The 13,636-nt window shown below is 41.2% G+C and overlaps 1 protein-coding gene across 6 annotated transcripts in view; it reads right to left on the bottom strand.

Annotated features, from left to right (window-relative positions):
* The window catches only part of Hivep1 (HIVEP zinc finger 1), a 133,828-nt gene that overhangs the window by 50,893 nt on the left and 69,299 nt on the right, over positions 1–13,636 (bottom strand). For all 6 annotated transcript variants that reach the window (XM_040282139.2, XM_078020546.1, XM_078020547.1 and 3 more), the window contains one exon: positions 13,382–13,435. In XM_040282139.2, coding sequence (XP_040138073.2) covers positions 13,382–13,435 — 54 coding nt within the window. The remainder of the gene's footprint in view (positions 1–13,381; positions 13,436–13,636) is intronic.

The following is a 13,636-nucleotide window of genomic DNA, read 5'->3' as shown; positions in this document are numbered from 1 at the left end:
GGCTCCAACTTCCTTAACAAGATTCCTAAAGCGCAAGAAATGGGATCAAGAATAAATAATCAAGAATAAATAAATGAGATGGATTCAAACTAAATAGCTTCTTCTTGGCAAAATTAATTTGCTACATTTTGGGAGCAAATTTTTGCCACATGCACATCAGAAAGAGCACTGATCTCTGGGATATATAAAGAACTCAAAAAATCTTAACACCAAAAAAAGCCCCAAACAATTCACTTAATAAATGGGCTAAGGAGCTAAACAGACACTTCTCAGAAAAAAGAAATATAATCAATCAACAAATATAAGAAAAAATGTTCAACATCTCTAGTAATTAGAGAAATGCAAATCAAAACTAAGATTTCATCTTACTCCAGTCAGAATGGCAGTCATCAAGAATATAAGCAACAATAAGTGTTGGTGAGGATGTGGGGGAAAAGGCACACTCATACCTTACTGGTGGGACTGCAAACTGGTGAAACCAATCTGGAAAGCAGTATGAAGATTCCTTAGAAAGCTTGGAATGGAACCACCATGTGACCCAGCTATCCCACTCCTCTGCATATACCCTAAAGACTTAAAAACAGCCTGCTACAGTGATGTAGTTTATAGCAGCACAATTCGCAACTGCTAAACTGTGGAAACAACCTAGATGCCCTTCAACAGATGAATGAATAAAGAAGCTGTGGTACACAGACACAGTAGAATACTACTCAGCATTAAAAGAGAATAAAATCATGGCACTTGCAGGTAAATGGATGGAGTTGGAGAATATCATGCTAAGTGAAGTAAGCCAATCCCAAAAAACCAAAGGCTAAATGTATGTTCTGATAAGTGGATGCTGACCCATAATTGGGGGCAGGGGGCATCTGGGGAGAATGGAGGAACTCTGATTGGGCAAAGGGGAGGGTAGAGGTTTGGGGGTAGGAAACACGGTGGAATGAGATGTTCATCATTACCCTAGGTACATGTGGTGTGACTCTACATCATGTACAATCAGAGAAATGAAAACTTGTGCTGCAATTGTGTACAATAAATCAATATGCATTCTACTATCATGTATAACTAATTAGAATAAAAAATATAAAAAAGAAGCTATGGAAGTAAAAAAAAATACAACTGATAATTTAGACTTAACAGACATATATAGAATATTTCATCCATCAATGACTGAATACACTTCCTTCTCAGCAGCACGTGGATATCCTTCTCTAATATGGACCGTGTTATGTAAGCTATCACATATGTTGGCATACAACTGTAATAGTACCTTAATATATTTTTAGCATTTGTAGGTTTATTTTGATAACTCCCCTTCCATTGGTATAATTTTTTGTGTTCTTGCTTTTTAATTGATTAGACTTGTTTATTTTTACTCAAATTTTAGCTGTATTATTTCTTCTTTATTTCATATATTTCTGCTCCTACTTATTTTTTCCTTTCTACTACATAATTTGAAAATAATTTCATTGTTATTCTAGCTTGTTTCTGATACAAGTACTTTAAGTTATTAATGTTCATATTTCTGATACAAGTACTATTTCAACCCAGAGATCTTGCCATTTTAAGCTTTTATTATCACTTAGTTCAAAGTACTTTTATTTACTTTTCTTATGCTTTCTTCCTTGACCTCTGAGATTTATAAGTGTGCCATTTAATTTTGAAATACTTGACATGGGGGTGAGGCTCTATATATCTTAAGGTGACTATCACGCATAGCTAATATATCTATTGGTTATACATTATACATTGGTTTCACCAATTTGTAGTCCCACCAGCAATGTATGATGGTGCCCTTTTCCCCTCATTATTACTAATGTAACAAATCAGCCAGGAAACAGACTACATGATTTCCAATTTTAAAGAAGTAATGGAAATGCTTTTTATATTGACTGTATTGCTTATGCACATGTCAAAACTGATCAAACTGCATACTTCAAATATGTGCATTTTATTGTACTTCAATTTTACCTCAATAAAGCTATGGCGAAAAACCGAAATGACACTGGATCATGAAGCTATTTTTAAATTAAATATTTCACCTCTTAAAATGCTCCGACTCTGCCTTCTTTAAAAGAACAGATATGAGACAGCTGTTCAAATACATTCCTCTGCCTGTATCTTCAAATAATCCGCTCTTGCTTGACAACTTAGGGAGGTGCTTATGAACACCTTTTTCTTTCTTTTTTTGTAGTCGTGATGCATGCACACACAAGCACACACACGTATAAAGGTGTGTTTTTGTTTTAAAGAAGCATTTCCAGCAGCGTTAATCTTGTTGCATCCTTCCGCGTGAGAGTCTAACACAGAACTGCCAGCATGGACTTCCCAGGGACGGCCCTGGGCTTCTAGTCTGGAAACCTCCGAGTCACTTGCACAGCAACAGCTTTGCTTTGGTAACACCATCCTCCTCTCGGGAAGGATGAAGCACTGGAAGAACTTTCCCCTCAGACCCACTCTTCTGGCTGCTCTCCATGGTGGGTGGAGCAAACTCTGTGTTGGTTCCAATTCACCACTCGCTGTCCTGTGGTCTGGGTTCCGTCTTTCTTGGGGAATGCTCCACGGCGCTGGAGAAGAGGTCTGCTCTCGAGTGGTGGGTGCAGAGTGAGTGCTGCTCAAGTCTCCCGCGTCCCTGCCGCCCTGCCTGCGCGATCCTACCAAAGCCCCCAGCTGTCAGTGCTGACTCGTCTACTTAAATCTCTTGCCCCACGTCAGCGTGAGGTGGACGAATGCTAACACCTGCCACACCTTCCTGGTGGCTGACCTTTTCACCATCAGAAAATGTTACTTTAGGGGCTGGGGCTGGGGCTCAGCAGCAGCGCACTTGCCTGGCATATGTGAGGTGCTGGGTTCGATTCTCAGTGCCATATATAAACAAACAAACAAATAATTACATAATTAAAGATCGATCAACAATTAAAGAAGAAAAAGGAAAATGTCACCTTATTTTAAATTTTTTACAATATCACTCCAGCCTCACCCACTGTCTTATACTGGGTGCTTGCCTACTTATGCACAGGCACGGGTGTGGGTGTCTTTTTCTGTCCCTTCACTTTCAACACTTCTGTGCCTCTGAGTCCAACGCACACGTCAGACTCGGGCTGACCCCCTGCGCCTTTTGACTCCACGCTGTGGCCACTGGCAGGGCTGGCCTCGGGTCTCTATCTCACTCTGTTTTCTGTGACTCGCTGTGTCTGTTTTGCTTTCTCTAATACTGTTTCCACTGTGACATCTGAGTTTCTTTAATGTTATCTGACCATCTCTTTTAGCTGCTCCGCGGCTCACCTCACATCTGAACCTGTGAGAGGCTCTCCAGGGTTTGACTAACTCAGTTCCAGTGAGACCTGAAACTGTCCTGTCCACACAGACCCATTCCCTCCCGTAAGCGCCGTGCTGTATGTGCTGTATGTAACACTGTGCCATAAACGCTGCGCCCCGACACCCCGCTGTGATCATTCCACTGTGTCGCTGTGTCTTTAATGACACCTCTAAGAGAGTGCACGCACACCCTCCTCAGCGCTGGCTGACTCCCTTCCTGTCCACCAAGCAGTCTGCCTGAGTGACGGCCACCTGAGAGGAAACGGAAATGTCAACTTTGCTCCCGGACAGGTTCCCCTTGGCTTCGTTACAGCCATGCTGGCAAGAAGGTCATGAAAAAGAGACACCTGACGGGCGGTGTCAGGAAATTAGTTATATTTTCTATTTTTAGAGCTTGCTCTGATGTGGCATAATATAGTTTATACAAAATAAAAAACCAAAGGATAAAAATCCCAACATGGCCAATGAGACAGCTGACACTCGTTACAAAACCCAAAACTCTGATGTCATTTTGCAGGTTTAAGAAAACCACCTGGTGGGGCTGAGAACACCTTCAACCAAACAGTTCACAAAACGCCAGGCCCGTGTTTACTTGCACTGAAAGCCTTTCAGATTTAAATTTTCTTGTTCCACTTTCATGAGAAAGATTCCGAAGGCCTTAGTGACTTTTCTAAGAAAGTCCCGAGAGCTCACGGCAGAGCCAGGGCTCACCAGGGCCGAGCCTCTCTCCTGCCTGGCTGAGCGCACAGGACCCCACAGGGCGCTGAAGTCCCTCTGGGCCTGGCGCGTGCTCAGAGGTCCAAGGCCACAACCGCTGGCAGGTGAAAAATCCAGCCCAGAAGGGACCATTCCCACAAGCTATTCCCTGACAGCCCGGGCCAGGTGACCAGCACACCCCTGACCCGCCGACAGGCAGAATCTGAACTGAATGCAAAGGTGTCACCAGGACAGGGAACCCGGACGCTCCTCAGAGGCCCTTCTCCTGGGAAGGCTTTGGGTTGTCCTGTGGATCCTCCTGGGCCTCCCTCCGGGTCAGAAGATGTTGCTGTGGCCCTCAGCCACACCACACCGAGAGCAGTCCCAGCCCTCTTGATGAAATAAAATCCAGGGAGAGGCTCATTTGTAGCTCTAGCCGTCCACACACTCTATTACCGGTTCAAGAATGAAGCTTTTATTTTCATTACTGTGACATGAACTATTCGTATACCTCACTGCACCCGATAATCTGAGGGACTGAAAGAAACAATTACTTCAGATGAGCAATGGAGGTTCCACGGGAGAAATAAATATCTGCTTAACTACAGGGGGACAGAAGCGGAGCCACGGCAGACGCGCTTCCAAGTCTGTCCTCTTGGGTGGAGGGGCGCGCCCCTTTCCACCTCTGTCCCTCTTCACTGATCCAACATCCACCTAACACCCGCACGCACTGGGGGAGGACCAGGGGCCAAGTCACCTGGAGGAATCACGAGAAGACTCCTGAGAGGAGGAGCCGGTGAGGGGTGAGAAATGGACACTGCTGAGCCGGAAACATCAGCCCCACTCCCGGCTGAGCTCCAGAGGCTGGACCCCAGCACTGCCTGCTTCTCAGCCTCCTCCAACGGAGATCCCCACTGCACACAGCTGTCCGCCTTAGCCACAGTTTCATTTTCCAAGGTTTCTGTTACCTGTGGTCAATTATGGTCTGGGGGAAAAAAGCCCAAAGAAAATTCTAGAAAGGAACAATTCATATGTTTTAAATGATGTGTGTTAAAGTTGACTGTTATCATTGCTCTTTTATTTGGGGTAACTACTGTTAACTCTCTCACTGTGTCGAATTTACTTTGACCTCCTTCAGAGGTGTGTGCGCACAGGAGAAGAACATGCATGAGCTCCAGGAGTTTCGTGCCCACATGGGGCCTTGGTGGGCAGGGGGGTGGCACCAGGCTGGGCAACTACCTATGTCTGTTTTCCATTTAATTTCTTCAGTCCTCGTCCTGCCTTTCCCTGCTCATCCACAGAATCACATTTGCTGCTTCCAAATTGGTTTTTGAATGAAATAATCTCCTATCCCAGGCTTGGTGGTCAGGGCAAAATTCCAGTTTACCATTCCGCAAAGCTGGATGCAGTTCTTACTCACAGCGCAACCCACAAAACACACTCCAGATAGAGCAGCAGTATATCAAAATCAGATTTTTGGTGAAACGGGACTTTGGTATTTCTCTATCTGTCCTGCTTTCTAATTTTTTTAAATTTTTACTTTCTAGACTTTCTCCCAGTTCTTTCACTGTTCCCAGCTTATCTGCCCCCACTCTGTTCTCTACTCGTGCCCCCCATCGCATTCTTCAGGTCCAAAGGCACCAGTGTGTGGAGGCAGCCTCTGTTTTCGTCTTCCTTTGTGTCCCCACAGAACACAGGGCCCAAAGCCAGAGAAAAGCCTAAACCACAGAAGCACTCACACTCCGTCAGCCACCCCGTCACACTGATATAGAAAACTCTGAGGCATGTAGAGGAAAGTCAATTTCTAAGAATAGAAGGGAAATAAACCCAGGCTCCCCACGGCCCTCCTAGGAATCCCCAGTGAACCCACAGAGCTGATCCTTTGTTTTCCACAGTCTTCTCGGATGCTGTCCCCATGTAGCTCAAATCCACACATCATTATCTTAATTACTTCTATCAAAAAAATGAGGTAGTCAACATAAATACATATTTAACAGAATGGAAGACAAATAGGTTTTTTTCAACCTTTTAATTTCTCTAAAATCAGGATGCATCTGCTAAAGAGCATTGGATCATAATTTGATTGGTCCTGACTTTTCCCTTGCTACATAAAGCTAATGTGTGTTTTATAATCAACATTTTCAATTCAATGAAATATGCTATAAAAATGCACCAAAATGGGTTTTTATGAATTATGCTATAAAATCAAAATCATGTTAGCTACTTAAGAGTCTAATTATCAGCTCCACAGATAGGAATTGTTGACACGGTTAGGAAATACTGAGGATTCTTGCTTCCCACACTTCACAAGGATGCAAAGTTCTAGGATTCTGTACTCAAACACAGTGAGAACAGAATATGTAAAGACATTCATTTCACATTAATGTCCCCAAATTTTTTGTCTCTATCATTATGCAAATCTTCTTTTAAGAAGCTGGCAGAGTCTATGGGGCTGGGATTGTAGCTCAGTGGCAGAGCGTTTGCCTTGGATGTATGAGGCACTAGGTTAGATCTTCAGCACCACATGAAAATAAATAAATAAAATGAAGGTATTGTGTCCATCTACAATTTTAAAAAAATATTGAAAAAAAAAAGCTGGCAGAGTCTGTCTGAAAGGCAACAGTCTCTCAGGCCTTGGTATTTTCAAATCCCAATACTGATGGGGTTTACATGAGACCTTCAGCTTATATCACACTAAATTATTAAATCAATACTGACTTTTCTATAACCAAAGCTCACAGAAGTCTTTGCTGTTATACTAACAGAAAACTTCGTGAGCCTGAATATTTAAATCTGGAATTCTAAGTGACATACAGTTTGAGAAGGAGAAGATGACTTTCTTTCCCTCCAAAACAGAAACACCCTTGCTGTTTCCCCAGGGCAATTTGTCAGGCAGGGCTGCAAGTCTGCATGAAACCTTGGGAATCTCACTGCACAGTTCTGATTTCCTGGTAATTTGGGCAAGACTTGGGTTTAGGCTGGAGGGTTCCTTTAGGGTTCAGACTTTTTCTTCCTATTTCCCAGAACTTAAAAAAAAAAAAAAAAAAAAGCTAATGCAAAATAAAAATGTACTGAAAAGTAAATCAACTGACAACTTTAAAAGAAAAAACATGATGGAATTTCAGGGCATTTCATATTAAATTGAGTGTAGAAGTTATAAACACTGTTATTTAAAGTAAACCCCCACTAGATGTGTTATTAAAATTCATTATTTCTTAATAATTATTAAGAAAGGACAACTTCCCAATAATATATACCAAACTGGCTAGCACCAACATACTACTAAAATAATCAGACTGCTGAATTCCTTTGGAAATGCTCCATGGTTCAGACATTTCATTCCAATCGTGCACTAGCCTCTCTCCTTGCACTCTTGTCAACCTGGGCTTTGGCTCTGGGAACTGTCCATGCCCTTGCAGGTTTATACTGTCCTCACTGAGCTTCCTGAGTTTGTTTTATGGCACCGATTCTTCCCTGAATGTTTAAGACATCTTCATCTTACCTTGAATTCTATTAAAACTGCTCATGTTAATTTAGTAAAATCTGTCCAACTTTTCCATTACACCACCTGAATTTTTTGTCTTCCATGAGCCTTTGTTACCTCTAATTCTAAAAACATACTTTGATGTTTTCATAATTATTATAGTTAGCAGAACTTTTAAAGAATATTGCTGGCTCTAAAGCTTGGTCTTATTGGCACTGACATTAAAGCAGTCTTTTTTCAAATTAACCTTCATTTAAAAATATTATATACAGTACTTCAAAAATACTTTTAAAAATACTGTTTTTTACCCCTTGGAAATTTATTCCTATTTTAAGGAGCTTAAAGAAAAACAATCCTGTAGGAAAGTAGGTGAGCTAACGCTCACTTTCTTATTTGCACTCTAATTAGAGTTCATGATCTAGATTCGGGCTCCTCATTAGTCTCACTCTCACTTCCAAAATGTGCAGTCTGGTTCTACACAGGAACCTAGCTAAGTCCCCTCAAGCTTCCTCAGATAACAGTAGGGTGCTCAGGGAACGAAGGATGCCTGCATTAAGGGACATCCCACCGACAGCCGACTCCCTGGAGCAAGCCAGCAATGCGCAGAGTGTTACCTCGCAACATCTGTTAGCCCACAGGAGCCACTCAGGGGCCCGTCACTCCAAACCTGGGTAGGACACGAGCAACGGAAATTATTTTTAGTAAAAACCTTCAGAGTGATACCACTGCTGCTGGATCACGGCTGATCCTAACATTTTTCCTGAATCGACACATAATTTTGGAGATGGCTGCTATGGCAATCTCCTCATTCACAGGAGCATTTTGGAGCAGCGTGGCTGCACTGGCCACCGGACAGGCACTGGCCCTCGCTCCCCTCTGGCCATGCGGTGGGGAAATCTCAGGACAGCACAGGGTGGGACGTCGCTGCGCCCCTTGGGCTGGACTATTCAGTGTCTTTCAACCTCAGCTTTTTCTTATTTGCAAAATGGTGAATTTGAAAAATACTAAATTTCTAACACGAAGTCTGCTTTGGTACAACACCAAAAATGTTGATGACACAGCACTCAGAAACAGAAAAGGAAAAATTTTAGATATCCTAAATGGTTTTACAAAAACAAATAATATCACAATGCAATCGTTGGATATCACACAGAAATTTTTTAAAACTTCCATCCATGTGGAAAAAGAAAATGCTAACGAAGGGGCTGAAGATGAAACAAGCATAGAAATATAAAACTAGCAGGGCTCAAGGATCCAACGCAACACCTTGAGGAAAAGGCGTAGCCTCAGCGACCCTACCCAAAAGAGCAGAGGCCTGAAGGTGAAGGAGGCTAGTTCCAATTACAGAAATCAGAGTGACAAAACAAACTCAAACAAAGGGAGAGGAAAAGAGAATAAATCACAACAATAAATCACAACAGGAAGAAAGTCAGAAACTGGCCCAGGAAAAAGAGAGCAAAACACAAACCCAACAGCACTCAGGGAGGGCGAAGAGGCAGAGGAAAACCTCACCATGAGAACCAGAGCCACAGGGAGCCGGCGGCAGGGAAAAAGGGGAGCGCGCAGGAGTCCCCCAGTAAATGGGGGCGCTCAGGTCCACCAGGCAAACCAGGGGGAGCACAGCTTTCCACACCAAGGAGAACAAGGAAAGTCTGAATACCCGTCACCAGGAGATGCGCTAAACCAGCCAGCACTCCCACCCTCCCCTCCTCCCCGAAGTCCACCTGCGTCTTAAGACTGCCTAGGAAGGCGCCCCACAGGGCCACCAGAACGCCCCACTAGGCCGCACCCAGTCCTCAGGTGTAACTTTCAAACAAAATCCGGAAATAAATAGTATTTTAAAAAATTAAATTACAGATCAATGTCTTGAACACGGAATACAGGATTCTTCAACCAAAGATTAAAAAAAAAATCCAGTCATGTATTTAAGAAGACAAAACATCATGACCAAATTGGTTTCATCAAGTGAATGTGGGTCAAATTAAACAGGAAAACCGAAGATCAGCAGGGCGCGGTGGCACACACCTAGAGTCCCAGTGGCTGGCCTGAGGTAGGAGGGTCACAATTTCAAAGCCAGCCTCAGCAACTTAGCAAGACTCTGTGTCAAATAAATAAATAAATAAGTGGCTGGGGATGTGGCTCAGTGGTTGAGCGCCCCTGGGTTCAATCCCTGGCACCAAAATAAATAAATGAAATAAAACCAAAGAGTAAAAACCATCGATTATTATATATAAAGAAACAACATTTGATGATTCATTTATAATTTTTAATGATTTCAACAAATAAAAGATAGAAGATAACTTCATTAACAATTTAAAAATTACTGATCTCTGTCCCACAAAAAAATGAAATACTGGAAGCATTTTCCACAATCAGGCGTAAGGCAAGGGCAGCGACGACTGTTTTTTGTCGTCACATTATTAGATTCAAGAGAGTAACATAATGCATTTTGATTTGCCAACAAGAACTGGCAAACAATGTTCACCAAAAAATAAAAATAAAAATAAAAAATCCATGGCTTTGGTAGTGAGGTCAGTGGACCAGGGCTTGCCTTCCACGCTTGAGGCCCTGAGTTCGACCCCCAGAAGAAAAAAGGAGAAGAAATAAAGGGAAAATGAACGAGCTAGGCATAAGTTCAGTTCAAAGAAATAAACCCAACAAAATATGTACAAGATCCCAATGAGGAAGCTGCCTCCTTACTTTAAGTTCCTCCCTAGCAAACTACAACCTTAGCTAAGTCCACGCGGACACCTAACCTTTCTTTTCTTCTTGTAACACCCAGCTGGGCATCAGCCAATCAGGCAGCCAACCGGCACTCCCAGCTGCCTCTGATCCAGCGGTTTTTCTACTCGGCTTCCAAGTTCAACCTGTCAGAGAGCTCAGTGCTCCGCTGCTAGGCAGCGCTCCGGAACCTCTTCTGATCCTCAGCACCACATAAAAATAGATTAATAAAATAAAGGTATTGTGTCCGTCTACAAATAAAAAAAAACGTAAAAGAAAACGGGATCTATCATAGTAATCATAATATAACTCATCATAATCTAAAAACAAAAATGACTCCATATTTTTACAATATATCCTTTTATAGAAGAAGCGATTTTTAAAAAATTTTTTAAGTTGTAAATGTACATAATACCTTTATTTTTTTATTTTTATATGGTGCTGAGAATTGAATCCAGTGCCTCACACATGCAAGGCAAACACTCTACCACTGAGCTACAACCCCAGACCAAAGAAGCAAATTTTCTATTAAAAAAAAAAAAAAAGGTAACTCAGAAAGAAAAGATCTGAGAAACCTCAATACTTCTGTTATTCAAGGATTTTTTTCCTCCTATTGTTAAAAAGGAATTAATACTATTCCTTACTTATATTTGGAAGGAAACTGCTGTATTTGTGATTTGCCCAGAATTTTGGTGTGAAACCAAAGCCAAGTAGTAATTCAGAGCAGGGAGCACAGAACAATGCACACTTGGTATTCATCCTGGCCTGCTCAGCACAGCCTGCCAACTGCACCCACTCAATTATTCAGAACCTCATTAGCCAATGTCTTTTTCTAGAACCTTCTTCTGTTTCCTCCTTCCCATCAGGCATTTAGTTCACTTTGTGAAAACTTTTTGCCACAGCAGGACGAAGGAAGGAATGTAAGGACCAGCTCACGTTCATTCCTACTTGAAGCAGCTGCTTATCGGAGGGAGGAAGGTGAACTTGACACGGGGGTTTCAAAAGGAAGTGTCACTGCTGTGGCAACGTGGGCAACAGTGCCCGGACAGCCTCCTGGAGGACCTGAGGGTGACGGCAGCGACTCCACTCTGCTAGCCTGGCTCTAATTTATTTTGATGGGTTTGATTTGGTCCATTTGAGGAAAGGAACGAGCACGCAGCATACACACAACCCACGTGAAGTCGTTATGTTCTTCCTTACGGTAACGTCTAAAAGTGCACGGTTTGACATTATTTTTAAAATTATTCAGCAGGATGTAAATAAAATAATGACTGTCACAGACGTGATCATGGAATGTGAATAAAATAAATTGCAAATAAATGAATAGATCAATTAGGAGAGCTTTTACATGCAATTCTTGAAGGAACTTTAATTTTAAACTTTGGTTTAAAATTTTATCACAGTGTGTGGCTCAGGTAAGTTAACCTGTGTGACACAGTAAGTCCTGAAGTGTCACATGGCACGGTCAGATTCCACCTTGACCTTCCTGAGTGCCACAAAAATGGTAGGTGACAAGAAGAAAGACACTTCAAAGGCACTGTACCTGGTGCCTGAGTGCCAGGACCAAGCCCCACCTGAAGGTGCACAGGGTCTGCTAATGGAGGGAGCGCTGGGATTGCAAGAATCATTTCCCCTGTGGATATCTTGTCCATTATCGATTAGATTTAAAAGAAATTTTTGAAAACAAAAGCCTTTCCACTGGAAATTAGCTAAATTACTGTCAAAATATTTTACCAAATAACAATTTATGAAATATACTTACTTACTTTAATGAAAACTTTACCTCCCCACAAGATTAAAAGAACATAATTGATTTTACGCACTAACAGTATAGAAACACTATTCATTACACCCCACGTGTTCTGCATCTCATGTATGTTTTTAATATTACTTGGAAAAATGGTATGCTTTTAATTGTAAAAAGCAATTTTGCCTTTCAAGTCCTGATATTTAGTTCAAAAGTGTATCTCTTATAAAACCAGTGAAACAATATAAGAAAACTTAATTATCTTCCCTGGCCTTTTCTCCCCCATTGTAAATATATCCATGTATAAATTCTTTCAAACTCTGTCTGATCCCATTAACATACAGCTGTGCTCATACACATATGCATAAAAAATATGCAGGCATATATTTGAATTTTAAAAAATATGATCATACTTTATGTGCTACATTACAATTTTACTTTTCTTACTTAACAATAGGTTATCATCATCGATTGAAATAATTAAGATTTTTGTTAAACTGTACCACACCCCCAAAAGAAATTTGCTACAATTCATTGAATTTTTCTTCCCCTGACTGGTATTCAGGTTGTTTCATCTGTCATAGGTTCTTGTCATTAAAAAATAAAATCATTATACACTGACATGTGGTCACAGGAACACACACAGGCACATATATTTGATCCTGGGTTTGATCCTCAGCACCACATAAAAACTAATTAGATAAAGGTACTGTGTCCATCTACAGCTAAAAAAAAAAAAAAAAATTTAAGAAAAAGATGACTCTAAATCTAAAAACAAAATGACTCATAATCTAAAAACAAAAATAACTCCATATTTTTATAATATATAATTTTATAGAAGAAGCAAATATTCTATAAGAAAAATAGTAACTCAGAGAGAAAATATCTGAGAAACCTCAATACTTCTGTTACTCAAGGACTTTTTCCTCCTGTTGTTTAAAGGAATTAATACTATTCCTTACTACATTTGGAAGGAAACTGCTGTATTTGTAATTTGACATCAGACATGCCATCACCAGAACATGCACGCACATGCATGCACACACACCCATGTTACTGCCTGAGAATGTATGTGCACATCCCCTGCACACCCACATGTTCACACATGCAAGCAAGCGTCCAGGCCTATGGTACTGTACTTCTACTACTAGAGGAGAATCTCAGAAAGAGGACTTTCAAAAGAGCTGCAAGAGTCTCCCACATTCCCACCAGCCAACACATCAGCCTATGCCAACAGCTCAGAATACACGTGTCGCCATTGTACAGCAAAGTCCACAGAATACTAAGTACCCACCACTAAATGGCACTGCTAATTCTGTGATACGTTCATACTGACAGACTTAGTAAGACTGCAATGATAAGGTATCACACGGGCATCTCCATAAGAACAAAGTCCACAGAAACAGGTTTTAACTTACCTTTTTTGGAAACTTCTGCCCCATTAAGTTCTTTTTGTGCTTCTTCAATTTTGTCTGAGGGAAAAAAAATACACTTTTATAGATCAATTAACCACTGCAAATAAAAAATACAGTAAAAAAAAAAAAGCATACCACTTATAAGCAATGCCAGTTACAAAATATATATTTGTTGAATGAATCTATTTATGAAATAAATGTCCATAAACTGTTGGGCATATTCTACTTTAAATCTGTATTTATAATTTTAATAATTAC

Source organism: Ictidomys tridecemlineatus, chromosome 8 (assembly GCF_052094955.1).
Source record: "Ictidomys tridecemlineatus isolate mIctTri1 chromosome 8, mIctTri1.hap1, whole genome shotgun sequence".
Taxonomy (NCBI): domain Eukaryota; kingdom Metazoa; phylum Chordata; class Mammalia; order Rodentia; family Sciuridae; genus Ictidomys; species Ictidomys tridecemlineatus.
This window is presented reverse-complemented; position numbering and strand designations above follow the sequence as displayed.